Here is a 26,964-nt window from a genome sequence, read left to right as displayed (position 1 = left end):
TAATATCAAGTCTATTTATCATTCGCCTAATCTTTTTTGATTTTATTGCGAATTTATTTATTTGAATAATTCTTTATCTGTCCTATAAATTATCATTACTATAATCTAAGCTTGTTTTGTATCTCTATTTATTAACTATTGTCTAATTTTACATCTAATACATCTAGCTTTTCATTTTTATTCTTCAAAATACGCTCATCATTCTCTTACTATTGATACTTGATTTTTATAAAATAAATTCTCTTTTACTATTGTTTTCAATCTTCATCCTTTTTTTCAAACAAGTGAGGTTTGAGCCCTTACTCAATTTATGGAATGGTTAAAGGATTAACACAAATATTACTATTGTATTTTTGGTAAACTTTTATAACATGCTTAGGACCAAAAATTGTAAAAAACACCGCGACAAAAGAAATGGCAACAGATAAACAGACTCAACAATAGGGAAGATTTCTGGAGAAAACAATACACAGTAAATAACAATAAGTTTTTGAATTCAAACTAAAAATAAAACAGTTTTTGCTTTAATGAAAGTTGATAGGCACTAGAGGTGGGCAAAAAAAGAGCGAACCGCTCAAAGAGCCGGTTCACTGAAAAGAGCGAACGAACCATGGCTCACAAAAAAAGAACCGCGGTTTTTTTTTCAAACTCCGGTCTTTTAAAAGAACCTGGTCAAGATGGAATGATTTTTGTTATAAATATTAGTTATTGAATTTCCAAAAAATGTGGTATTCAGTTTGTTTTTGAGAATTGAAAATGGAATTTCAAAAAAGTCAATGCTTATAAAAATTAATCCCAAAATTAAATGATTTTCTAAATAAAATGAAGTAAACTTTTCATTGTACAACTAATTGTACATCAAAGTAATACCGGAATACAAATTGGATTACAAATAGCATAATTTGTCAAATATTACCAAAAATCTAGTGAATATTTGAGAAATTTCGGAAAAAATAATCATTTTGTCCGATTAAACGTTAGCGTTTATAGACCTTATCTATTGAATCAGAATGTAGAGAAGAGTTCACATAATATTTTCTTCAATTAAAATATCAGCATTAGTCTTTTTCCAGCAGATTTCAGTTTGGATGCCATTCAATTACTCGAATGTTTAGTTTTGAGGAGAAATCTTGACATAGAGACCTCCAAGACCTATGGTTTTCAAGGGCATCTTCTTGTTTTCAGATTTATTTATTTTATTCATCAAATATGGCCATTACAAACATTTTTCATAGTTTATGTCACCCCTCCCCTTCAAAATCGGTCAAAAAAATCAGGGGGCAAAACAATATTTTTTTTTTCAAAAAACTTCCAAATTTTAATGGAAATAGAAGTCTTATCAACTGAAAACAAATTAAAAAGCATTTTGGGATCGATCAAAAATATTTTGAATTTTTTTGAAATTACGTTTGTACAGCAATGCAAAAAGTTGTTTTTTTCGGCTTAAAAAATAAGTTTATCAATACTTAGATATTTTAAAATCTAATGATTGCAATGCACCTGGGATGTGTAAAATGCATTTTAAAACTCTTTTTTCATTAAAATGTTTATACCATGGCTTGTTTTTTTTTTTTTGCTACTTTGGCCAGAGTTGTGGAACATAATAAGCTTCAAAAAATGTTTGGTACGGCCTAATTTATAAAAGTCCAATGTGAAATAACTTATAAAATCACACGATTCTTGGAAAAAAAAACCCATTTCATCCAAATTTTGAAAAAGAGCGAAAGAACCGTTCAAAAGAACGGCTCTTTTTTAAGAGCGAACGAAAATGAGCGGCTCCTAAAAAAGAGCGGTATTGCCCACCTCTAATAGGCACACTATAAATGGTTAGGCGCTTATACTTACATCAAACCCTACGCAATGTACCACCCCCGGCCGAGTTAAAATGCGTAACCGGAAAAGAAGGTGTGCATGCCTGGCACGAACACTCAAAGCGTGTTCTAGCGTGCTGCTCGTACTGACTCAGAGCAAGGGTGAGATGTAGGTGTAAGGGCAGTGCGTGTTCGTCGGGAACCTAGTGCATAAGATCGGTCAAGGCCCGTTCTCACACTGAAAATTGCGAATTGTGAATTGCCATCAAACCGGATGTTTAATCTTTTTACATAAAAGTCCCTTTGACAGTTTGAGACGTTCCGCCCTTCCGTCACGAGATATTAAAAAATAAATTTCGGATTCGAGATCAGGGACCAAAAATATCCCTTCGGACAAAGCTTCACGCAAATTGAAGATAGGTTGGTGCCACGAGTTGGCAGAGAATGACCCAATATTGAAATACTAAACGAAAAAGACCGTTTCTAAGAATTTTCGAAAAGCAAAGTTATTTTCTTGCGATTGATTGATATGGAAGCACTTATGGCAGTTAAGAACTTTTCTGAAAGTCCAATAAAGATTTTTTTTTTGCTTTTTGAGTTTTTTGCAAACAAAAAGCAAACAAAAAATAAAATAAAGTTTTTTTTAAACTAAAGAAGTACCAATAAGATAAATGTTGACATTTGGAAATTTTGTTTTAGACGCGCTGTTCCAAACCGAAGTGCGCATCACTTCTGTTGCGCCGAAAATTTTGAATTTCAAAAGGAAACGGTTGTGCAAAATGGGACATCTGGAGTTTTTTTTTTTTTTTTTTTTGAAAAGGTCCAATAAACCAAATTTGCAGATTTAGCTTTTTGGGTGTTTTTGAAATCACTTTGAGTCAGGGGTTTTAAAAAACACCCAAAAAGCAAAAACTGAAAATTTGGTATTGGACCTTTTCAAAAATAACTCCACACTTGTTCAAAATTCAACTCTCAAATTATCAAAATGTTACATGTTCCAGTAAGTTGTACTTGTGGTTCATGCTGACCCACGTAACTACGGGAAATGGCCGAAACGGCCCGCGAGGTACGTACATGTAGCTGCAGCTATAGCTGCTCTATTAAATTTTCAAGAAAAAAAACCCAGAGAACTAAAAATCGGTAGCACAATTTTAATTTTACGCAATTTTTGTTTTTCGTGCTTTGCCCGCAAATACAAGCCCCTCGTGTGCTTTGTTCTGTCATTGCGCTGTCATTGCACACGGGGATGCCAAATGCACAGATGTGCCTGTGTTCCACAGACATTCGAAAATACATCACAGATGTTTTGAGAAACACAGATATTTCGGTATTTTCGCAGTTTTCACAAATTTAAGTTAAATATCGATTTTAGGACAAGATGATTTTGTAAAAGATTATAACTTTACTCTTCATTCATTATTCTTGCTCGAGACGGTCATGCAAGGTGAACGTTCGCCAAATTTATGCTCAGAGTCTGTGTAAAAAACTGTACAGTGCTTTTCGCGGATGTTCATCCAGACTTTGCAAAACCCAACCTGGCATCCCGGATTGCGCATGTATTCGTGACGTACGAAAAATCAACCCTCGACTCGGTCTTAGTCCCGGATTACGCCTCGTACAGTGCACACTTTACTGCTACAGCTCGTGTATTCCATTCCGAAGAAAAAGAAGTTGGTGCGTGCGTGTGAAACTTTTTCCTTCCCTGAAAGCTAGCTGTCAAAGTCGCAAGCAGCAACTAACAACAAAACACGTGTTTTTCGAAAATTCGCAGGAAATATGCCGCTCGCCAAGGACTTTCTGCATCCGCTGCCGGCCGAGGAGAAGCGCCGCCACAAGCTGAAGCGCCTGGTCCCGCACCCGAACTCGTACTTCATGGACGTCAAGTGCCCCGGATGCTACAAAATTACGACCGTCTTCAGCCATGCCCAGAGCGTCGTCGTGTGCACCGGTTGCTCCACGATCCTGTGCCAGCCCACGGGCGGAAAGGCCCGACTGACCGAGGGTTGCTCGTTCCGCAAGAAGCCCTACTAAACGTTGGCCGCGGGTAAGGAGCTCTCCGGATTTCCCAACCCGGGAAAATCTGCCCCTTCATTCCGTCAGTTTCTGTACATTTTTTTTTAACGGGGACTCAAAAAGATGCCCCCCACCACCCTCAAAATGTTGTGTGTTTGTGATCGCAGTTGAAAAGTGCTCGATCCGGCGGCATCGGCCGGAAGTGTGACGTGCGCGCGACGCCGGAAGTGCCCAGAAATTGCAGGAATAAAGGAAGATTTACCTACTAAATAATGTGAAATTTGCGTTTTGAGTGTGTGTCGCTAGGGTTTTGAGGTTATGTCGTATCACAATCCATCTCCCCCTTTGCAGAGGTACAACGGTGGTGCAGAATCCAGCAAGCCGGATTGAAAACAAACGGCGGGGTTTTTAATTTGGCGAGAAAGGATGCCGGAAATGGGTTTGTTTATGTTGCGGGTGGAAGGTTGCATTTCGCAATGTTGTTCCAGTGCAAGGCGATGACTGGTGCGCAGGGTGCATTTCACAATGATTGTTGTGAAAAACATGAAAATTCATGTTAGATAGCGAATGACGTGAAACCTTGGATTCTGATAAAAAAAAACAAACCTGCAACAAGTGGACTATTGCACAATAATTGTAATATTAAATTATTTGTGCAATCCTATAATTGTGACATTTTTGTTGCTGTTTCTAGTGATAAATAGTACCAATTAATTTGCCACCTGCGCATTTTTATTCATTCATCATTAGATATTTTCATTATTTATTTGTGTTAAGAGCTTGTAAATAAACAAATTATAATCAGATTAAAAAGCATTTTCAAAGAATATGACAAAAAGTAGTATCGCGGGTTTTTAACATTAAAAGTATAAACAATATGAAATAATTTTCAAATTAGTTTTTATTCAAATTTATATTCGATTTTTTTGTATTTTTTATTCCAACTGAAACTTGTTTGGTGCCTTCGGTATGCCCAAAGAAGCCATTTTGCATCATTAGTTTGTCCATATAATTTTCCATACAAATTTGGCAGCTGTCCATACAAAAATGATGTATAAAAATTCAAAAATCTGTATCTTTTGAAGGAATTTTTTTATCGATTTGGTCTCTTGGGCAAAGTTGTAGGTATGGATACGGACTACACTGAAAAAAATGATACACGGTAACAAAATTTTTAATTTTTCACTAAAACTTGATTTGCAAAAAACACTATTTTTTTCATTTTTTTTTCATGTTTTAGAAGACATCAAAGGCCAACTTTTCAGAAATTTCCAGTTTGTGCAAAAACTCTTTGACAGAGTTATGGATTATAGCATCAATCCTGATTTTTTTAAAAAATCGAAATATTGGTCGCAAAAATTTTTCAACTTCATTTTTCGATGTAAAATTAAATTTGTAATCAAAAAGTATATCAGTGAAATTTCCATAAAATGTACCGTTTTCAAGTTAAATCCATTTTGAGGGAACTTTTTTGAAAATAGTCGCAGTTTTTCATTTTTTTAAACAACTGCACATGTTTGCCCACTTTTGAAAAAAAAAAATATTCTTGAAAAGCTGAGAAAATTCTCTATATTTTGCTTTTTTGAACTTTGTTGATACGACTCTTAGTTGCTGAGATATTGCCATGCAAATGTTTAAAAACATGAAAATTGATGTTTTCTAAGTCACATCCAAACAACTCACCATTTTCTAACGTCGATATCTCAGCATCAAATGGTCCGATCAAGGGTCCGATTTACAATGTTAAAATATGAAACATTCGTGAAATTTTCCGACCTTTTCGAAAAAAATATCTTAAAAATTTTTAAACCAAGACTAACATTTTAAAAGGGGGTTATATTGAATATTTGGCCCATTTGAAATGTTAGTCTTGATTCAAAAATTTTGGAAATATTTTTTTCAAAAAGATCGGAAAATTTTACAAATGTTTCATATTTTAACATTGTAAATCGGACCCTTGATCGGACCATTTGATGCTGAGATATCGACGTTAGAAAATGGTGAGTTGTTTGGATGTGACTTAGAAAACATCAATTTTCATGTTTTTAAACATTTGCATGGCAATATCTCAGCAACTAAGGGTCGTATCAATAAAGTTCAAAAAAGCAAAATATAGAAAATTTTCTCGGCTTTTCAAAAATATTTTTTCGAAAGTGGGCAAACATGTGCACTAATTTATAAAAAAAAATGAAAAAGTGCGACTATTTTCAAAAAAGTTTCCTAAAACTGGTCAAGTTAGGGGAAAACGGTGCACTTTATCAAAATTTCACTTAAGTACTTTTTGATTGCAAATTTAATTTTACATCGAAAAATGAAGTTGAACAAATTTTTGCGACCAATATTTCGATTTTTTGAAAAAAAATTGTATTGATTCAAAAAATCATAACTCGGTCGAAGATTTTTTGCCCATCCTGGAAATTTCTGAAAAGTTGGCATTTGATGTCCTCTAAAACATATCAAAAAATAAAACAAAAATTAAAAATGGTGTTTTTTTTGCAAATCAAGTTTTAGTGACAAAAAGTGAAATAAAAAATCACCAAATTTTTATACCGTGTATCATGTAGTCCATATCCATACCTACAACTTTGCCGAAGACACCAAATCGATCAAAAAATACCTTCAAAAGATACTGATTTTTGAATTTTCATCCATCAATTTTATATGGACAGATGCCAATTTTGTATGGAAAATTATATGGACAAACTAATGATGCAAAATGACTTCTTTGGGCATACCGAAGGCACCAAAAAAGTTTCAGCTGGATTAAAAAATACAAAAAAAATCGAATGACCGAAATTTCAGAGAATTGGGTACTAAAGCCCTATGTCAATTTTTATGTATAACGGTAAAAAACACGATTAAAAACCATTTCTGATCACTTTTTTTCATTTTTAATGCGAATTAATTTTTTTGACAAGACAACATTTTTTCGATAGATCAACTATGGTCCCCTTGGAACGAGCTGTCAAGTAGGAGCTTTTCTGTCAAGAAGGACCGCGAGGTTAATTTTTCAAAATTGATTTAAAAATCCATTTTAAACTCTATGTAGTCGTACAAAGGGTCATTGTACTCAGAAAAATAAGCTTTATCACTGTAAACAATAATATCAGCAATCTAAGCTTCATTTTAGGACCCAATTGCTCTGATATAAATTAACTTAAAAACTTTGCTAAATCCACCCAAATGTTTGGTTGAACTTCATAACTGGTTGAAAGAAATCAAGTTTCAAATGTGAAGAAAAATGCTGTTTAAAAAATTTCATATTTTGGCTCAGTGGATTTCATATTATTGCGACCACATTTTATGAAAAACTGTGAGTTTTTACTACAAAACAAACACAATTTGATGCGAAATATATTTTTTTTGTAAATAAGTAAATCAAAATTATGTAAACAATATTAATTTAGCGATTTTTATGAAATGTTTCATGGGATTTCATATTATTCAATGAGTTTTGCTATATCACAGTAAAGAATGTTGTCGAAACGGTAGTTAGCAGCATTTTAATTAAAAATTGATGGTTTTATCAAAAATGCTTTTCCTTATCTACAAATATGTCTTAATAGTCAAAAACCCGTCAAAAATATAACCTATATCAAATAAAATTTATACATTATGGGTGGCCTCTTACCCCCGGAGGAGGTGGCCGTCTTGCCCCCAAATAAATTATTTTTTTAAACATTTTTTGCAAACAGCTCATCGCATTTTTTAAACTTTTCACACATGACATAATCTAGGGAAAACTTCAATTTAACATGAAAAAATATTTGAAGACAGGAAAACATACAGTATGTAAAAAAAGTATTTACACCCCTTGGGCACTATCCACATTTTGTGATGAAACATGTAACAATTTAAAGTTTGACAGAAACCTAGTACTACGTTTTTTTCAGAAACTCATACCGAACATTTTGCTACAAAAAGCTCATGAAAAGATGTTTTCTATAAAAAGTTATATAACAAATACTATTACAAAAAAAGTTTGTACACCTCTCGAAAAATTAACATAAATAATGTTATTTGTTGACAAATCACCATAAATCCAATCTCTCAACTCCAAATAGGCATTCTTGACTAATTAAAAAAATAATTTGGATTGAATATAAAGTTTACTAACTACTTAGTATAAAAGTTTATATAACTCTGGAAATTCTATATAAAACTTATCTAAACTTAATTTTGCAAACTTTCAATTTAACTAAATGTCAATATATTACCATAAAATTGCTATTTAAACATTCTAGAGTAGGTATTTAACAACGTGGGTTTTATAGAAAACCTGGATGTATGGGTATCAAAAGATCGGAAATGTTATGCCCTTTCCGATGCCACATAGGTTGACTTGTGAATCGTGGACCGGTTCGGATGCCGGCGAATTTTCCGACGACGTAATTCCGGGTGGGTACGAAATTCCAACGAAAAATCTATTCTATCCATACAAAGACCCCCAAAATGGTGTTATTCCTGCTCCAAAATGTTTATTTAGCAATTCTATGGTAATATATTGACATTTAGTTAAATTGAAATTTTTTAAAATTAAGTTTAGATAAGTGCAGGCCAAGTGCGAATGATGCTGATGATACCTCTTCAGTTGACGCTCAGGCGAGGAACATCCTGGAAGGAGCGTCACTGACTACGTCCGTAGTCCTGTAAGATCATACTTGATCAAGACAGTATAGCTCTGGTTCCTTGCAAGTGTCCTATTTTCTTACCTCCACGTTGGCTTGGTTTTCATGATGACCTAGCTGGTGGCCTGTGGAAACGGATCGTAAACCTTTGACCAAAGTCAAAGTCGAGACGGCTAAAAGAAAGGGGCGCGACAATGTGGGAAAGGGAAGTAATTTGTGATTGTAGACGGTATTGTTTTGATTCGTAGTATGTTGAGTCAACTGCTATGGATGTACCTGAAACATCGCACAACGGGGTTTCTCTTCTCTTCATTCTCAGCTACCACCTATCTTCTGTTTATTTTGTTTCTTTGATTTTCTAACGCGGCTTCTGTTTACTATCCTCTATTTGATTTCGATTTTACTCATTTGATTCTCTTATTTCTCAACGCTTTTTCACTCTATTTTACCAATTGATGCTGCTGTAACATACTTTCTGCTTTCCCTTAATTTGGCAGCGATGTCAATTTTGTTATCATCTGCCTTTTCTTTATTTATCTATTTGAATAATTTTTCATTTGCCCTATAAATTGCCCTCAATACAATCTAAGCTTGTTTGTTACCTCTATTTATTAATTATTGTTAATTTATTTATCTACTTCATAAATTACTATCTTTCTTTTACTATTGATTCTTCAAATAGTATATTTCTTTCACTGTCCATTGTTTTCAATCTTCACCCTTTTCTTCAAACAAATGAGGTTCGAGCCCTTACTCATTTTTTGGAGTGATCAAAGAATCAACACAAATATTACTATTGTACTTTTGAAAAACTTTTATAAAATGCTTAGGACCAAAAGTTGTAACAAAACACCGCGACAATAGAAATAGCAACATATAAACACGACTCAACACTAGGAAAGATTTCAGGAGAAAACAAAACACAGTAAAATAACAACTAGTTTTTGAATTCAAACTAAAAATAAAACAGTTTTTGCTTTAATGAAAGTTGATAGGCACACTTTAAATGGTTAGGCGCTTATACTTACATCAAACCCTACGTAATGTACCACCCCCGGCCGAGTTAAAATGCGTAACCGGAAAAGAAGGTGTGCATGCCTGGCACGAACACTCAAAGCGTGTTCTAGCGTGCTGCTCGTACTGACTCAGAGCAAGGGTGAGATGTAGGTGTAAGGGCAGTGCGTGTTCGTCGGGAACCTGGTGCATAAGATCGGTCAAGGCCCGTTCTTACACTGAAAATTGCGAATTGCGAATTAAGTTTAGATAAGTTTTTTATAGAATTTCCAGAGTTATATAAACAAATTATTTTCTTAATCAGTCAAGGAAGCCTATTTGGAGTTGAGAGACTGGATTTATGGTGATTTGTCAACAAATAACTTTAAATATGTTAATTTTTCGAAAGGTGTACAAACTTTTTTTGCACCTTTTTTATTTTTGTAATAGTATTTGTTATACAACTTTTTATAGAACACATCTTTTTATGAGCTTTTTGTAGCAAAATGTTCGGCATGAGTTTCTGAACAAAACGTAGGACTAGGTTCCTGTCAAACTTTAAATTGTTACATGTTTCATCACAAAATGTGCATAGTGCCCAAGGGGTGTAAATACTTTTTTGACATATTGTATTGTTGTCTAACAAAAATGCGTAAGTTATAATACATGAAAATTACATCCAGTTTCAAGTTCAAAAATTATTATTTTTTAATTTGAGCTATTTTTATACTATTTCAAACAATATTTTTGGCAAAGGTGACTCTATAGGCATTATTTAACATGAGGAACAGTATTGCTAAACATTTTAGTAATATTCATTAGTATACTTATTAAAACAGTGTTGTGGCCGTCTTACCCCGCCTGGCTGTCTTACCCCCAGCTCCCCTACCGTGCGCTCCTCGACATGGTAAAATTTATTTGATGATTCGGTTCAAGAAAAAATATACAAAAACGTTACTTAATCCACCTTTAGGTGATTGGTGCCTTACTCACATTCATAAAGTCAATACAATCAGTAAAAATAGCAACATTCCCCCTTAACATGTTTGACAAATCAACTTTATTACTCATTTCTTTTGATAGAGTTCACAGACTTTCATATTTCTGGCTCATCGGCAAGGTCTGATAAAAAACCTATTCAACGATAGTTCGCATGGAAAATTCAGAAAATATTTCCATCACAATATCTGAAGTCAGATCTTCGATGTTTTAAGCTCATTTGAAAGGTATTTCGATTATCTAACTAACGAGGTCGAATTAATAAGTTCATTTTTCGAGTGATTTTATAGCCTTTCCTCAGTAAGGTGAGGAAGGCAAAACATTTTTTTAAATTATAATTTTTGTTAGTTTGTTAGCAATGTTCGTATAAATGCTTTATTTTATTTTTTTATTTGCCTGAAGATAAGTACAGAATCCATCTTCTCATGTACCTCCAGGGTTACCACATTTCTTCCTGTACATCACCGGAAAAAGTCTGTACTGAATATGTATCAAATCGAGAAATTAAAAGAGCAACATGGAGTTAAACTTTCTGTCAAGCTGCTGTGAAGTATTCCATGACAGCTGTGAAAGTTTCACTCCATGTTACCGGCTCACATCTCTCTTTTTAATTTCTCGATAGATTTCACCGTCTGTAGGTAGCGAAAAAAATTTGCTGTGTGGATTTTTGGCTTTCCGGACGCTTTGAAACAACATTCTTTAACTACCTAAATTGAAAAATACAGAAAAATCTAATGTAAAAAAAAAATGTGATCACAGATTACTGTCGCTAAAACTCTGTAAAACATACATTTTTCTGTAAATCCGACATGACTGATGTCATTGTGAATCTCCTTCAACTGACGTTCGCCGTCATTCATCTTTTCTTGTACCTCTGGCTGTGACGCGAATTTTCCATTCATTCATTCGCGTGTCACTGATCTGGAAGGGTCGCAAACTTTTTTCTTCTGCTGTCCAAGTTTTACCTGTCGCGTTGTTCCGTCGCATTTCCGTCGTGCGTGTTTGTCCCTGGTCCGGAGGTCCGTGCTGTCCTTTGAGCTCGTCCCGCGTCACACCCGGCTAAATTAGTTCACGGCCTAGCGGATTTGTGTTGGTTTTTCTAGGACAAGGCCTCCTGCGAACGAATCGAACTCTCTTGTGAGTGGGGTGGTGGAAAAGCAAGCGCGTTGAAAAACAGTAGCAGCAGGCCACTACACAAAATACAACATGGCTGACCGAAGATCTGGCGGATCGAGCCGTAACAATTTCAGCGATGAGAAAAGTCCGGCGGACATTCCGCCCATGTCGCGGCTCTTCATCATCTGCTCCAAGTCGGTCACGGAGGAAAACCTGCGCGAGCACTTTTCCAAGTTTGGGGAAATTGAGGAGGTTTGGATTGTGAAGGATCGGCAATCGGGGGACGCCAAGGGGGTGGCTTACATCAAATTTTCGAAAACGTCGGAAGCGGCGAAGGCGCTGGAAGAAATGAACGGCAAAACCATCGGGGATAATTCGAGGCCCATTAAGGTAAGGACAGAGGTTGACAATTCAGACTTTTATCAATAGAGAATAATAATAACAATAATGGAAAAAAGTGCATCCTGAATGCTTTATCTAGCTAAATGTTTATAATTTTGCCTTGAATTATGTGCTTTCTAGTGGCAACAAATCCACAAAAAATGCTGTCCCTATTTGTGTGTTGCTACCTAAAAAAGGACCAAATCGTGACTCTGTAGCAGTCAGAAGAAGGCGGATTGTTATTCAAACAAGTTTTTCTTGAGAATGAAAGACTTCAGCAAAGTAGGCTTAAACAAAAATTTACTGTGAAGTTAAAATCAGCATGAGAACATGAGCTAGAGCTATAGAATCTAATAAATATTTTTTTTGTTTTTTGGATGTTTTAGAATAGTCTTTACCAAAAGTTGGTTCATTGTAAAAGCTTCAGGGCTGTCACTCAAGTTGGGAAATCGAAAAAAGTGGGAAATTTGCCAAAATCCTCAAAAAATCGGGTAAAATTCGAAATCGAAATCAATCTTATTGTTTTAATTTTGATTTTTTAATCCGGCTGAACCTTTTTTGGTGCCTTTGGTATGCCCAAAGAAACCATTTTGCATCATTAGTCCATATAATTTTCCATACAAATTTGGCAGCTGTCCATACAAAAATTATGCATGAATATTCAAAAATCTGTATTTCGAAGGAATTATTTGGTCGATTTGGTATTGTCGGCAAAGTTGTAGGTATGGACACTGAAAAAAATAATACACGGTAAAAAAATTGAGATTTTTAATTTAACTTTTTGTCACTAAAATTCGATTTGCAAAAAACACTATTTTTATTTTTTTTATATGTTTCAGACCAACTTTTCAGAAATTTATAGAATGTGAAAAAAATTGACCGAGTTATGAATTTTGAATCAAAACTATTTTTTTTTTTCTTTTCAAAAATCGAAATATTGGTCGTAAAATTTTTCAACTTTATTTTTATATGTAAAATTGAATTTACAATCAAAAAGTACTTCAGTGAAATTTTGATAATGTGCACAGTTTTAAAGTTATGTAAAGCCATTTTAAGGTAACTTTTTTAAAAATAGTCGCAAAAAAAAAACTCTCTAGGTATATTTTGTTTTTTTGAACTTTGTTGATACGACCCTTAGTTGCTGAGATATTGCCATGCAAAGATTTATCAACAGGAAAATTGTTTTTTTTTTTTGAGTCTCACCCAAACAACCCACCATTTTCCGAAGTCGATATCTCAGCAACTTATGGTCTGATTTTCAATATTAAAATATAAAACATTCGTGAAATTTTACAATCTTTCCGAAAATAATATTTTCAATGTTTTTGAATCAAGACTAACATTTCAAAAAGACGTAATATTGAATGTTTGGATTAGTATGCCCAGCGGAACAAACCCCTAAATGTCCGCCAAAAAGTCATTTTTTTTACATCCTAATAGATTAAGGTGTTCAGTAGGGTATAATATCAAAATCGACTTTCCAGCACAGCACTTTTTCAGTTCCTTTTAGGGCTCTAAACAACTCCCCAAGGTTTGGAACCGATTGGTTTAGTCCTCACTTTGCGCAAAGCGATTATATTTTCCATATAAATTTGTATGAGGAAAACCTTTTTTTTGGATTTTGATATTTATCAAATCCACGTTTCATGCTATATTAAAACCGGACTCATATTCGGATGCTCTGAAATGGAATGTTGTAGAAAAGTGAATCGCTTTGCGCAAAGTGTTAACTAAACCAATCGTTCCCAAACTTTGGGGTGTATTTTAGGACCCAAAAAAAACTGCTCACTAAATTTTGACAACTTTATTTTTTTCCATACAACCATATTAGTAATTATTACACCCTAGTGTTCTGTTATCGGAAAGCTTAAAAAACGAATGAAATCCATATTTTTTCGATCTTAGTACAGTCCAGACTCGATTATCCGAAGGTTTGTATGGGACTTCGGATAATCGAATCACGAACAAAAAATATTTTTTTTCGTTTTTTTTTTTCTTTTTCTTGTTCTAAACATCAAATTTGAGTTCTGCGACCCAATTTTAGTCAAATTTGAATAGCTGATTGCTTACTAAATAACCAAATGCATTTGATCAATATTTCGTCACCGCCATATTGGCCGCCATCTTGGATTTAAAAAAATGTAAATCACTTTAGCGTAGTTTAGGGGTCATACTTAAGCTCGACATTCAAAAGGGACCATCCATAAACCACGTGGACACTTTTTTGGGATTCTGTTACTCCCCCTTCGTGGACAATTGTCCATACAAAAATAAACTTTTTTGTATGGATCGTGGACAATCGCCATACCCCCCCCCCCCCTAAAGTGTCCACGTGGTTTATGGATGGTCCCAAAATAAGACAGCGAAAAACTTTTTTTTTCGTGATTCGATTATCCGCAGTTTTGATTATCCGATGTGAAATTTTTCCGAGGCCTTCGGATAATCGGGTCTGGACTGTATACAAATGAAAAACTTGTTGAAAGTATGCAAGGTATTGAAAAAAATTGAATTCATGACATGTTGGTTTAATTTATTACAAATAGGTTCGGAGGATTTGTCTCTTCAATCATTTTGCATGAAATAAACGAATGCTGCTCGCTGATTGAGCTGAACGATAAATTACGAGGGGTCTACCGATGCATAATATGTTCCCGATGAAATATAAAAATAAAAGTTACTTAAATTTATTCACCTCGGTATTCACTATGTTTACTTTTCATATTTCTTTAATTGTGACTTGATATTAATAAAAAGTTAAAAAATATTTTTATTTATTCATTCAACATGATTTTGCATCCATTAGCCCCTCGCAGTTTCGGTTTGCTTTGTTTTTTTTACCCAGTTTAACAACGATCAGTTACCGAAAAAGTACTGTATTTAAATACCGAAATAGAGAACGCCTGCACAAAGTTTCATTGAAATCAATAATACAAATTGAAGTCGACTTGTAAAAACGTAAAGTAATGGGACAATTATGCGTTGAACTAATGTGTTATCCATTCCATACAATGTATTGTAAATACTTACTATATTTCTTTCATTATAACCTGTAAAACCAGATTTAATCCCTCCTGGAGTGAGATAGAGTGCCATTCAGCTTCTACGAAAGTGACAGAGTCCGAGATAGCTATTTTTATTTACAACCGCACCGCTACACACTCAATCGCGAGTACCTTAGGTAGATAGCCATTGGCGTCGCGAGCATTGAAAATCTTAAAAACGATGTAAACGATAAAAAGCTTAGAAAGTTCTAGAATCCTATTGGAATCCAATGTACTCCGAAAAATAAACTTGCAAAGTCACGAAAACATGAAGCCTACTTTCAAGCGATTTTAGAAGCACATGGGAAACAAATTGATTGTAGCCGGATGAATGTCCTATGTCACAAAAGTTTTTGCATAAACATTGGACAGTAATGCACAAATGGACAGGGTAAAAGAAACCAAAATGCTACGACATCTTACATGCTGTAGGAAATATCGGTAGACAAGCTACTACAAAACGAGTATATCTCGAGCCACAAAATATATGCGCCAGCATTCTCGAACCAGTATTCGAAGCTAAACTAGACACTTGTCGACTTGGTGTTTTAGTGTTGAAAAGTCATGCTGAATTGTAATATTTACGAAGATGGAAATGATGTTCAGCCATAAAGTAAAACCAATACCTATCTTTAGTAAGAAAGGCTTTTAAAATTGATGGGTATTGCCGATAGATGTCAAATTTGTTTCAGATGCTCACTCATGGTCTATACTATGGATGTAGAAAGAAATTTCGGATAACTCCAGAGCTATATTATGAATCTTGATGGAAATTTGAGAGGTTGTAGAGCTCAAAAAATGCAATTTTTGAAACAAATAAAAGATTTGAAAATGAAACAATTTGACCAAATTTTCTGTTAAAAACTGTGTAATTCGTTGAAAAATCTTGCCACATCCGAAAACTGATTGATATTTCTAAATTCGACCTCAAAAAGGTTCGGGTTCAGCACACCAGCTTTCAAATGCATTTAGAATAATCAAAATCGAAAATAGGGGAGCCGAGGACTTTGTGACACAAAATTTAGCGAAATTTTATCACACTCGGACAATACTAAAACCTATACCTTTCTTTAGTAAGAAAGGCAATAGAATGTTAGAGTACCTTTGTAACACAAACTCCTCCCATCCACCAGGTCCTCGTGGCGGCTAACCGGCAGCAGGGCTCGCGCAAGCAGACGGACAACGAGGAGGAAAAGTATCTGCGGCTGTTTGTGCTCATTCCGAAGGAGATGTCGGAGGAGTCCCTGCGTGAGGAGTTTGGCCAGTACGGCACCATCGACAACGTCACCATCATCCGCGATAAGGTGACGAAGGAGGGCAAGGGATTCGCGTACGTCAAGTTTAGCCGGTTCACGCACGCGGCCAGGGCTTTCGAGGATTGCGACGCCAAGTACAAGGCGGTGTTTGCCGAGCCGAAGCCGCCGCGGAATGCTTCGGTGTCGTCGAGTGACAACTTTGGCGGGTTTGGGGGTGGTAGTGGAAGTGGATCAAACGGGTTCAACGACGAACGAGGCGGTGGTGGTGGCGGTCGGGGTGGATCCGGCGGAATGGGAAGCTCCGGTGGACCGATGATGAGCTTTGGGTCGATGGGATCGGGAGATCGACGAGGTCCGGGCATCAGCAACGACCGGTCGGCCAACTTTGGGTTCAACAGTAGCGGATACTCGAGCGGTGGTCAGGGACAGGTCGGTAATCCGACGGAGACCACGCTGACGGTGCTGTGCAGTCCGTCGCTGAACCAGGACCAGCTGTGGCGTCTGTTTGACATCATTCCGGGGCTGGACTACTGTCAGATCAACAATGATTTTAGTGAGTTTTTGATTTATTGTTCGCTGTAGAAATATGGCCAACCTTTGTTTAATTCTTTCAGACAATCGCAACGTTACCGCTACGGTAGTTTACAACAACGCCCAGTCGGCAATGTACGCTCGGGACAAGATCCACGGTCTGGAGTATCCGCCCGGGGAGCGTCTAATCATCCGACTGGGTCACGAAACGGTCGGCGTAATGACCACCAACGACCCATTCAACGGAGGTGGTGAGTAAACAAGTCGCCCACCAAAAAACATCCAAATAATAACCCAACTACTGTTCAATAGCTGGTAAATTTGCAGACCGCGACGCCTCGTTCTGCAGCGTGCCGCTGCCGGCACCCCTGCCGATGGCCAACCCGAACGCGGACGTCGCCCAGCGTTGCTTCATCGTGTGCATTCCGAAGGCGTTGCCCACGAGTGTGCTCAAGCAAACGTTCTGCCGGTTCGGCGACCTGATCGACGTGTATCTGTTGCCGAACAAGAACTGCGGTTACGCCAAATTTGCCAGCGAAAAGAGCGCCAAAAAGGCGATGGAGACGCTGCACGGTGCCGAAATTCTGAACGTCCGGCTAAAGGTAAGATCGAACGTCGGTAATTCCCAAGATATCAAATATTAAAGCAACGCTTTCTCCCGCGCAGGTCCTAGAAGCCGAGGAGCCCAGCAACGACCGGAGGAAGCGCATGCGACACGAGGAGCGCATGGACAACGAGTAAGCGGAGAAGCTGTGTCACTGCATGCAGAGTGTAACAGGTTCTCCAGGCGTGAGCGCAATCAAGCAGGGGCATCGTCGCATGGGGAATGCCGCGAGAACCACGCCCTGAAAGGATTTCCCAACTACAAGGTAAATGCAAAAGAGGGAGACCACATGTCGTAACCGTTGCGTAGGTTTGTTTTTCGTCCCCGTTCTTTGTGCTCTCTCTTTCTCTAGGTGCCGCGGCGTGGGTGGATTTCACGCAGAGTCCACAGAGACTTCACCGGGCAGCGGTCTTGTAGAGTAGTGGAAAAATATAATTGCGTGGGAGAGTATTCTTGTTAAATTCTCGGAAGTTTTTGGAGAAGTTTCCAAGTTAAGAATTGAACAGTTTTGAATTTAAAAATTTTTGAACTGAATAATTTATTGATTTATGAAAATAAGAATTAAGAATTTTAAAATTTTAAGAATTTTTGAATTTTAAAAAATTTTAAATTTAAAAAAAAATAAAATAATTCGCTCTACAGCATTGCCTTGGCGTTCTCGATTACGAGATTCCTACTCGAATCTAGGTGTCCGAAGGCTTGATTGTTGAGGCAATTGCAAACTTCTTTTTACACCTAAGCTTTCATCCACCCCGGGATTCGAACTGACGACCTTTGGATTGTTAGTCCAACTGTCTACCAGCGACTTCACCGAGGCAGGTCCCAGGGAGACGACTCCTACACCTGGACTGAGCTAACGACCTAACCTTTTAGGTTAGAACGGGTCCAACATTTATTCCCCATCCGACGGAAGGCGTGATCAGACAAATTTCGTTTCTAAATTTGCCACAGGGACCTTCTGGGATCAAACCCAGGCCGACTGAATGAGAGGCAACAACGCTTACCCCTACACCACGGTCCCGGCAGAATTTTAGAATTTTTAAATTTTTGAATTTTTAGATTTTTGAATTTTTAAATTTTAATATTTTGGAATTTTTGAATTTTTGAAGTTTTTTTTATTTTTTAATTGTTGAATTTTAAAATTTTCAAATTTTGAATGTTTGAATTTTAGAATCTAAAATTTTTTGAATTTTTAAATTTTTGAATTTTTGAATTTTTGAATTTTTGAATTTTTGAATTTTTAAATTTTTGAATTTTAGAATTTTAGAATTTTAGAATTTTAGAATTTTAGAATTTTAGAATTTTAGAATTTTAGAATTTTTGAATTTTAGAATTTTAGAATTTTAGAATTTTAGAATTTTAGAATTTTAGAATTTTTGAATTTTTGAATTTTTGAATTTTTAAATTTTTAAATTTTTGAATTTTGAATTTTTGAATTTTGAACTTTGAATTTTGAATTTTGAATTTTGAATTTTTGAATCCTTGAATTTTGAATTTTGAACTCTTTGAATTTTGAATTTTGAATTTTTGAATTTTGAATTTTGAATTTTGAATTTTAGAATTTAGAATTTTAGAATTTTAAATTTTGAATTTTAGAATTTTAGAATTTTAGAATTTTAAATTTTAGAATTTTAGAATTTTAGAATTTTGAATTTTAGAATTTTAGAATTTTAGAATTTTAGAATTTTAAATTTTAGAATTTTAGAATTTTAGAATTTTAGAATTTTAGAATTTTAGAATTTTAGAATTTTAGAATTTTAATTTTAGAATTTTGTTTTAGAATTTTAATTTTAGAATTTTAGAATTTTAGGATCTTTGAATCCCTTTGAATTTTGAATTTTGAATTTTTGAATTTTGAATTTTGAATTTTTGAATTTTGAATTTTGAACTTTTGAATTTTGAATTTTGAATTTTGAATTTTTAATGAATTTTGAATTTTTGAATTTTTGAATTTTGAACCCTTTGAATTTTGAACCTGAACTTGAACCCTGAATTTTGAATTTTTGAATTTTTGAATTTTGAATTTTGAATTTTGAACTTGAATCCTTGAACTTTTGAATCCCTGAATTTTGAACTCTTTGAATTTTTGAATTTTGAATTTTGAATTTTGAATTTTGAACTTTAACCTTGAATCTTTGAACTTTGAATTTTGAACTTTGAACTTTTGAATTTTGAATTTTTGAATTTTTGAATTTTTGAATTTTTGAATTTTTGAATTTTTGAATTTTTGAATTTTTGAATTTTTGAATTTTAGAATTTTAGAATTTTAGAATTTTAGAAGTTTAGAATTTTAGAATTTTAGAATTTTAGAAGTTTAGAATTTTAGAATTTTAGAATTTTAGAATTTTAGAATTTTAGAATTTTAGAATTTCAGAATTTTAGAATTTCAGAATTTCAGAATTTTAGAATTTTAGAATTATAAAATTTTAGAATCTAAGAATTTTAACAATTAAGAAATTAGGGAATCAAGAATTTTAAAATTTAAGGTAGATCGTGTCTTTCACTTGTGGGGCAGTTACTGGCAATGATGGTTCTGAATTCAGGGTCCAGAAATTGTAAAAAAATCTAAATTTGTTGATTTTTTAAAATCAGATATTGTTTGGGTTGTCTGCAATTCTTTTTTACTATTTTTTTGACCTTTTGAATTAGAGAAAGAAAAACGCTGCATTTGAAGCTGTTCCGAAAGAGTGTTTATGTTTTGTAGTTTAAATTGATATTTGCTTGCAAAAAAATTGTCAAACACACAATCATTGCGAAAACCACTTCATTTCCCCTCTTATTCATAAGCTTTAGTTACGCTCTCTGTAATGTTTTCGAACCCACCCCAAAATAACAACTTTATTTTTGCAGAACTATTTATACCTACCCTTACGCTAGAGACGTACGAACAAACCCTACTACAGTACAGTACTCCCAACAACAACAACTACAACAAAATAAGATGAAAATACTATTGAAAAAAAAACAAGTACCTAGCCCCAGATCACCTACCAGAAAGACGACCGCTTGGACTGCAACAACAACTGAAAAAAAACCAACCATCACAAGAACGCAGAAAAAAACGCAGAACGCAACGCAAAACGTAACGACTTCATGCTTCATGATTTCCCATCGGTCGTGTTTGTGTGTGTACGAAATAAGAAACGCTTGAACGTCATGAAACCTGGACCAACTGGACCAACCAACATCCCGAACCCGCAGACCTAGCCAGACACACTAGACCTGGAAGAAGAAGCACGCGAGTGTTGTGGGGTTTGCGAAACGGAAGAGTGCATGTGATGAGTGCGCACGTAAACTGGGACTGAGATGAACAATATTTTCACAAAACTGCACACACGTACACACAAAACTGGGTAGGATTTGTGGCTGGCAACAACTGTACAAGTACGTTTTACTGAGGAACTAAGTTACGCAACTTACACACACACACATACCCATACAAATCCGTTTTTAGGAACTAAGATTATTTTTATGTTTTCAAACAAAACTAGCGAGTGGAAGGGCGGGCAGCAGCAAACAGAAAATACCTACAAAAATCCACCATATTTACGACTAACTAGACGTTAAGAACGTATTTTTGTCATGCTTGAAAACCTACCGCTACTATTTACCTACTCAAAACTAGTACTATTACTTCTGCTACTACTTCTTACTATTGCTACGTTGGACTTGAAACCCAATTTTTACCCCTTAACTCATTGTAACAAACACACACACACAAACAAACACCGATACAATCGCATTCGAATATTAAGCTAGTGTACAATTTTTAAACGGTATTGACCATACTTTTATTCGAAACTTTACATACTTCAAGTTTAGGACTAGCGCCACAGCAAACTTGCTGTCAAAAAGCTCATGAGATTACTAGTTTGCACAGAGTGCTGCTGCTGCTGCGTGCACTAAATTGTACTAAAGATCACATTTGAATAACTTGATGGTAGGGATAAAAAGGGAAGAATGAGGAGAGTGCAGTGAAAATTATAAATAAAGATTTTATATTTACTGCGCAGCACGCAAACTTATCCTATAAACGACTTCATCCGTTTAACGTACCCACACTGAAACGAAAGTACATTCACATCTACTACCAAAATATTCATCATACACATACACACAAATTACTAGAATGGTAACGTTACTGTGGACGCAAACTACAAAAAGAAAAAACGCATCAGAAAGTACATTTGAATCGCTCGTAGAAGCGAAAATTAGTCTTTTTTGTTTATATTTACGCGCTAAGGTGAGAAAAGGACAAGAATTTTACGTTAGAATTGCAACGACAAAGATTTCTTTTGTGTTATTTTTACTACCCCTTTTTTAAAACATCATTCATTTAACAACATAAATAGACATATTTTAACCATAAGTGAATATCAACAAACATTAACCTTAGCTCCAATTTTGCCAAGCTAACATCCCAATCAGCACGCGAACAATCGTTAGTGGTGTAAGTCCCGTTTCTATACTTGTTTTGTTTTTTTTTTTCTATTGCGTCGTTTATCTCAAAATTGTAATACTCTCTTTTCATCCGTCATTTGGTATCGAACAAAAAAAAAAACGCTTAGTAAAGTTTACTAACAAACAAGCACTAAAAATCATTTGTTTTGCTCGCGATTCATCAAAAATAAGAAAAAAAGAACAGTGAGTGTGGAAGGTCCGAACAAAATGAGGAGAAGATCGATCGTGTGTGGTTTAACCGTAATCATTTTGACTCCATTTGAGAATTTTCACAAATAAATAACATTTCGCGTGTGAATCTCGAGGAATGTGGAAGAAAATTTGGAACTTTTGTGCGCGACGCGGTGGCGAAGGAATGTGTTTCTTGAGACAGTGATCGGGTTCGTTCCATTGAATGGTATTTTTTTCGTATTTGTTTGATTGAAGAAACATTGGACAAACCATAAAAAAAAGCAAGCATAAATGCGATCATTTGTGCGACAGTGTATTATGATCTATAGCTATTATATATACAACACATGGAAAAAAGTATATTTAGTATATATGCGTAAGAGTGTATTGAAGACATCAGAATAAATAAAGAATTGCCAACAGTTTTTAGTAGATTCAAGTGTTTTTTTTTTTATTTATTTTTGAGAAATTTAATTCCTTTTCTGTTGATACAGAGCAAAAATTTGTCTGCATCTATTTGAACAGATTTGGTATGCAATTCGACAATTCTGCCACAGCCATTCCGAAAACGTAAAGTAAATACAGTCCTTATTCGATTATCCGAAGTCCTCGCAAAAATGTCGTTGCCGTGAACAAACTGCAACTGCCTGCACTGCACCATTAGGGTAGAATCGAGTTGTATAAGAATATTGAAAATGATAACAATCCAATCAGCAACACCGTTTTTGGGTCCCTTTTGAGGTCCCCTACAACCTCCCAAAATTTTGGAGCGATGGGTTAAACCCACGATTGACGCAAAGCGAATGTAATTTATATGGAATTTACTATGGGAAAACTTACATTTTCACATTTTTGAATTTACAAAATTCATGTTTTATTATTTTGTTAAACCTAAAACCGTATAAGTATAGCCAACTCAGAACAACTCTCTCGAAGACAGTACCGTACTGCTAAAGTGCGTCACAAAAAAGAAACAGAGTTTTCAAAAGGAGGGTTTTGAAATAATAAGTGAAACTCAAATGTTTTGCCAACATTAAATTACAAAACAAACATAATAGTTCCACCATTTTGATGAAGCTCACGTTCAGAAAAGAAAAGTTCAGAAGACATTATTTAGTTACAAAGAAAAAAATATTTCTGTAAATTTACATTATTTATCATGTACCAAAAGGTATCATGATAAATGATGTATATTTACATTAGGTTCATTGGAAATTTACATTAGATTCATTGGAAATTTACATTAGTTTTGAAAATTTACATTAGTTTTGGAATTTACATTAGTTTTGAAATTTACATTAGTTTGGCCAATGGGAATGAGAAGCTCGACTTGGATTGCAGTAGGAAAAGGGTGTGGCCTATGTTCTATTTTAAAATGAGAGGAGCGGGCAGCAAAAGGAAATTATGATTTTATAAAGTTGTTTAACAGGTAGGGGGCACTTTCTCGTCGAAGGCCAAGTGGAATAACGCTGGACTGGAATCGAACGGACGACGGGTAGAATGTTTGGTGTTACTGCTGCTACCCGCTGCCGACTGAGCCATCTTCGCATTTTATAAACGAGCGGCTAAAGCATCAACTTGTACAGGTCGAGGCTCAGGCAGTGGGCCAGCGAAGTATGAGAGCGATAGAAAGAGAACCAAATATTACTATTTTTAGTTCGGGTAGTTTTGAAGTCAGCGTTTGGCAGAAATACATTGGATATATGATTTACATTAAATAGGAATTTACAGGAAGCCGAACATGGGTAGAAATTCATCATATTTGAGTTTCCATGCTCAACGTTTCCATTAGATTCATGATTTACATTAGATTTAGATTTACATTGGAGTAATTTCCATGACTTTTTACTCTTTACATCATATTTCAACATTACATTGAGTGAGTTTACATAAGAAACAGTAATTACGTGCTGTGTAAATTTACATATTTTTTTCTGTGTAGGAGAGTTGTTCAGGACATCCAGGGATATACTTCTACGTTGTTAGTTTCATAAAATAATACAACATGAATTTTTAAATTCATCTACGAAATCGGCCGATTTCGACAATTTTTATTTTTTTTTTTGTATTTTTTGATTTGGTTCAAGCTTTGTGGGGGCCTTCCCTATGACCAAATAAGCTATTTTGTGTCATTGGTTCACCCATACAAGTCTCCATACAATTTTGGATGCTGTTTATACAAAAATGGTATGTAAATATTCAAACAGCTGTAACTGTTGAGTGAATTTTCTGATCAATTTGGTGTCTTGGGCAAAGTTGTAGGTATTGTTGAGGCCTTGTGAAAAAATAGGTACACGGAAAACAAATTTGCAGATTTGTTTATCAACTTTTTTTTCACTAAAACTCAATTTCCCAAAATACATATTTTTTGATTTTCGAGATTTTTGATATGTTTTAGGGGACAAAAATCCGCAACTTTTGTGTCATAGAGAACGAGTAGAGCAACTTTTTGTGAACATTTCTATTAATTTTCACTTTTTCTAAAAGTTTTTTCTATTCCTTTTACAAGCACAGCACAGTGGTCCGAAACCGAAATAGCGGCCACACATTAAGATTTAGAGTTTTGGTGTCTTCGGGACAAATGATCAGGGTCAATAGAGGCATCTTTTGATATGGTGGACGTTGGGTGGTCCAAATTTTAGGGTGGTTCAGAATTTTTATTTTGGCGGGATGACGAGATAGCGCTTTGGTGTCTTCAGAAAAGTTGTAGGGACCACTATTTTGAGCAACTTTGCCGTAGAGAGCAACGCTCTATCTTCAAACGGGAAGTTTCTACCCAAGATTGGGGCCAAAACTCTTGATATTTTAACTCTCCTTCTGAAGCTGGGAACAAATTAGGTTTTACACCGTGACGTCATTTGACAGCTCGTGTGCACCATGTAAACGTCTTCGTCGATTGTTGACGAATTTCCCCGAACAAATTCGACGACCGCATCGAACTGTGCTAAGTCCATGTAAACAGTGCACTCCTTTCTAACCTCCAAATCGAGTCGGCGTAAAACCTTATTGAAAATAATTTCATTATTTGAACCCATATAATGTTTTTAATCACTAATTATTTAAACATTATCGTCGCATTTCTTTGCAAAACCTCGTAGAACCCCACGATGTTTTTCAACGACTTAAACAAAACCCAACAATCAAAACAAAAAAGCTAACACACTGATTCGAAACAGCCCAAACACGCCTGACAGATATTTCGCGACAGAAAATCGTCGCGAGAATTAAACTCGCTCAATTCGGTTTAGTGCCGCGGCGACAATACTTTATTATATCGCCTTTTAATTGAGATTTCTGTATGAGATCATAATGGCTTATGTGCTTTTTACAAATATTGATTTATTTTTCTTCTTGCAGATTTCGTTTAGAAATCGGATTACATTTGGTACAGTCGTCCCACATATTCGGAACACCCACAAATTCGGAACAATTTTGTGATAATTTGTCAACAGCATGCCAAATGCATCTTTTCTGTCGACCCTACTATTTTTAGGATCTTTATTTGGACATTCTCTTGCTATTTCACTAGTAAAACTAGTACTTTTAAAACAAAAAGCTGCATCTGAAGACTATTTCATTCAGAGCAACAAAACACTGCCTTCAAATTGCCTGTTCCATAATTGTTGGATGTTATTGTGCCTCCCACAATTGTGGAACACCTGAATTTAACTGATATTTTCATAAAAAAAAGTTATGAGACCATTCATAGCTCGAATTTCGTTGGTTTCAGTGCGTGAAGTCATTATTTTGTAAAAATTATGTACTCATAGAGAGAGAACCAAAGTTTGTTTACATTGTAAGAAAAAAGTGTTCCGAATTTGTTAATTTCAAGGGTCAATGTTTTTCTTCAAAAACTTGATATAAAAGTTAAAATTTGCAGTTGTTCTATGCAGCATTCGAAAGATCGCAAGAAAAGTTTTCAAATGAAGGTAAAAGCGGATCATTAACTTCTATTTTCCATTTGATATGATTTTTTGAACATTGGTCGATCTGTAAACTGTTCCGAATATGCGGGATGACTGTACCTATTTTAATAACAGTAAATATTTAAACAGGTTTTTTATGCAATTTAGGAAACCTTGCTACGTCAACCTAGGTTTGTGGTTTTCCCGTAAATCTGTTTGATACAGCCGAAACATTTATAAATCACTTGTGCTCTTATACTATACAAGTATTCAGTTAACTGCCTATCATCAGTTTGGCTGAAGTTGGCTGAAAATCTCATGGCATCATGTTTGGTCTTACCCGTAATCTGTTGCCTTTTGCACTGGTTGTGTTGATGGGACTGATCAGCTCCTCTGAGGCCAGTTGGGCTGACTTTTTTAAACCCACTTATAAGCCAATTTATGTCGGAGCCCCCAAGATTTTGGACGCGGAAGAATCTTTGAGAATTGTCAAAAAAACTTTGGTAGAGAGTGGAATCAAGAATTACAGGTAGGCTTAAGGATGTTGAGATAATTACAGCTGCCGTTATATCCGTTCCAATCTCTGAATTTACAGCAACATACAAGTTCTCAAGGCGACACAGCAGATGATTAATGGAGATGTGTACAAATTTGATATCAAGCTCAACATTGACGGCAAACCTTGTGCGTGCTCTTTGATGGCGTTTTACGCAATTGCGCCCAAGCCAAATAAATTTACAACAACGTGTTGATTGATTGAATCAAAAACATCAAATAAACGTCATTTAAACGGCATGCCGTTTTTTATAAGTCTTACAGTGAGTCTCAAGCCATTTAACATCGGTGGTCCAGAATTGTTGAAACTTGTTAAGAATTTAGTATACTTAAATTTGAGCCAAGAACGTGAGGGAATTTGCAAAACTACGAGATCATATCTCAACAGCAACATAGTGAAGATATGTGGAATCCGCATGAAAAATAAAGACATTTTTCCTGATTTTAATCTTTATTTCACAATGGTGTGTAAACATTGTTTTCAATGGAATTTGAAAAA

At 35.2% G+C, this 26,964-nt stretch overlaps 2 protein-coding genes across 2 annotated transcripts; both read left to right on the top strand.

Annotated features, from left to right (window-relative positions):
- The first annotated feature begins 3,353 nt into the window (after window positions 1-3,353).
- LOC6037274 (40S ribosomal protein S27) lies at window positions 3,354-4,104 on the top strand. Its single transcript, XM_001847149.2, has 2 exons — window positions 3,354-3,485; window positions 3,583-4,104. The coding sequence occupies exon 2, from the start codon at window positions 3,588-3,590 to the stop codon at window positions 3,840-3,842; it is 255 nt and encodes an 84-aa protein (XP_001847201.2). The 5' UTR covers window positions 3,354-3,485; window positions 3,583-3,587; the 3' UTR covers window positions 3,843-4,104.
- Window positions 4,105-11,324: 7,220 nt separating this feature from the next.
- On the top strand, window positions 11,325-22,440 carry LOC6037275 (RNA-binding protein 45). The gene is made up of 6 exons (XM_038262070.1): window positions 11,325-11,950; window positions 16,116-16,791; window positions 16,853-17,020; window positions 17,082-17,371; window positions 17,436-17,638; window positions 20,224-22,440. The coding sequence occupies exons 1-5, from the start codon at window positions 11,651-11,653 to the stop codon at window positions 17,508-17,510; spliced, it is 1,509 nt and encodes a 502-aa protein (XP_038117998.1). The 5' UTR covers window positions 11,325-11,650; the 3' UTR covers window positions 17,511-17,638; window positions 20,224-22,440.
- The last annotated feature ends 4,524 nt before the right edge of the window (window positions 22,441-26,964 follow it).

This window comes from Culex quinquefasciatus, chromosome 3 (assembly GCF_015732765.1).
Source record: "Culex quinquefasciatus strain JHB chromosome 3, VPISU_Cqui_1.0_pri_paternal, whole genome shotgun sequence".
Lineage (NCBI taxonomy): Eukaryota > Metazoa > Arthropoda > Insecta > Diptera > Culicidae > Culex > Culex quinquefasciatus.
Note: the sequence above shows the minus strand (reverse complement) of the source record. Positions and strands in the feature narration are given on the sequence as shown.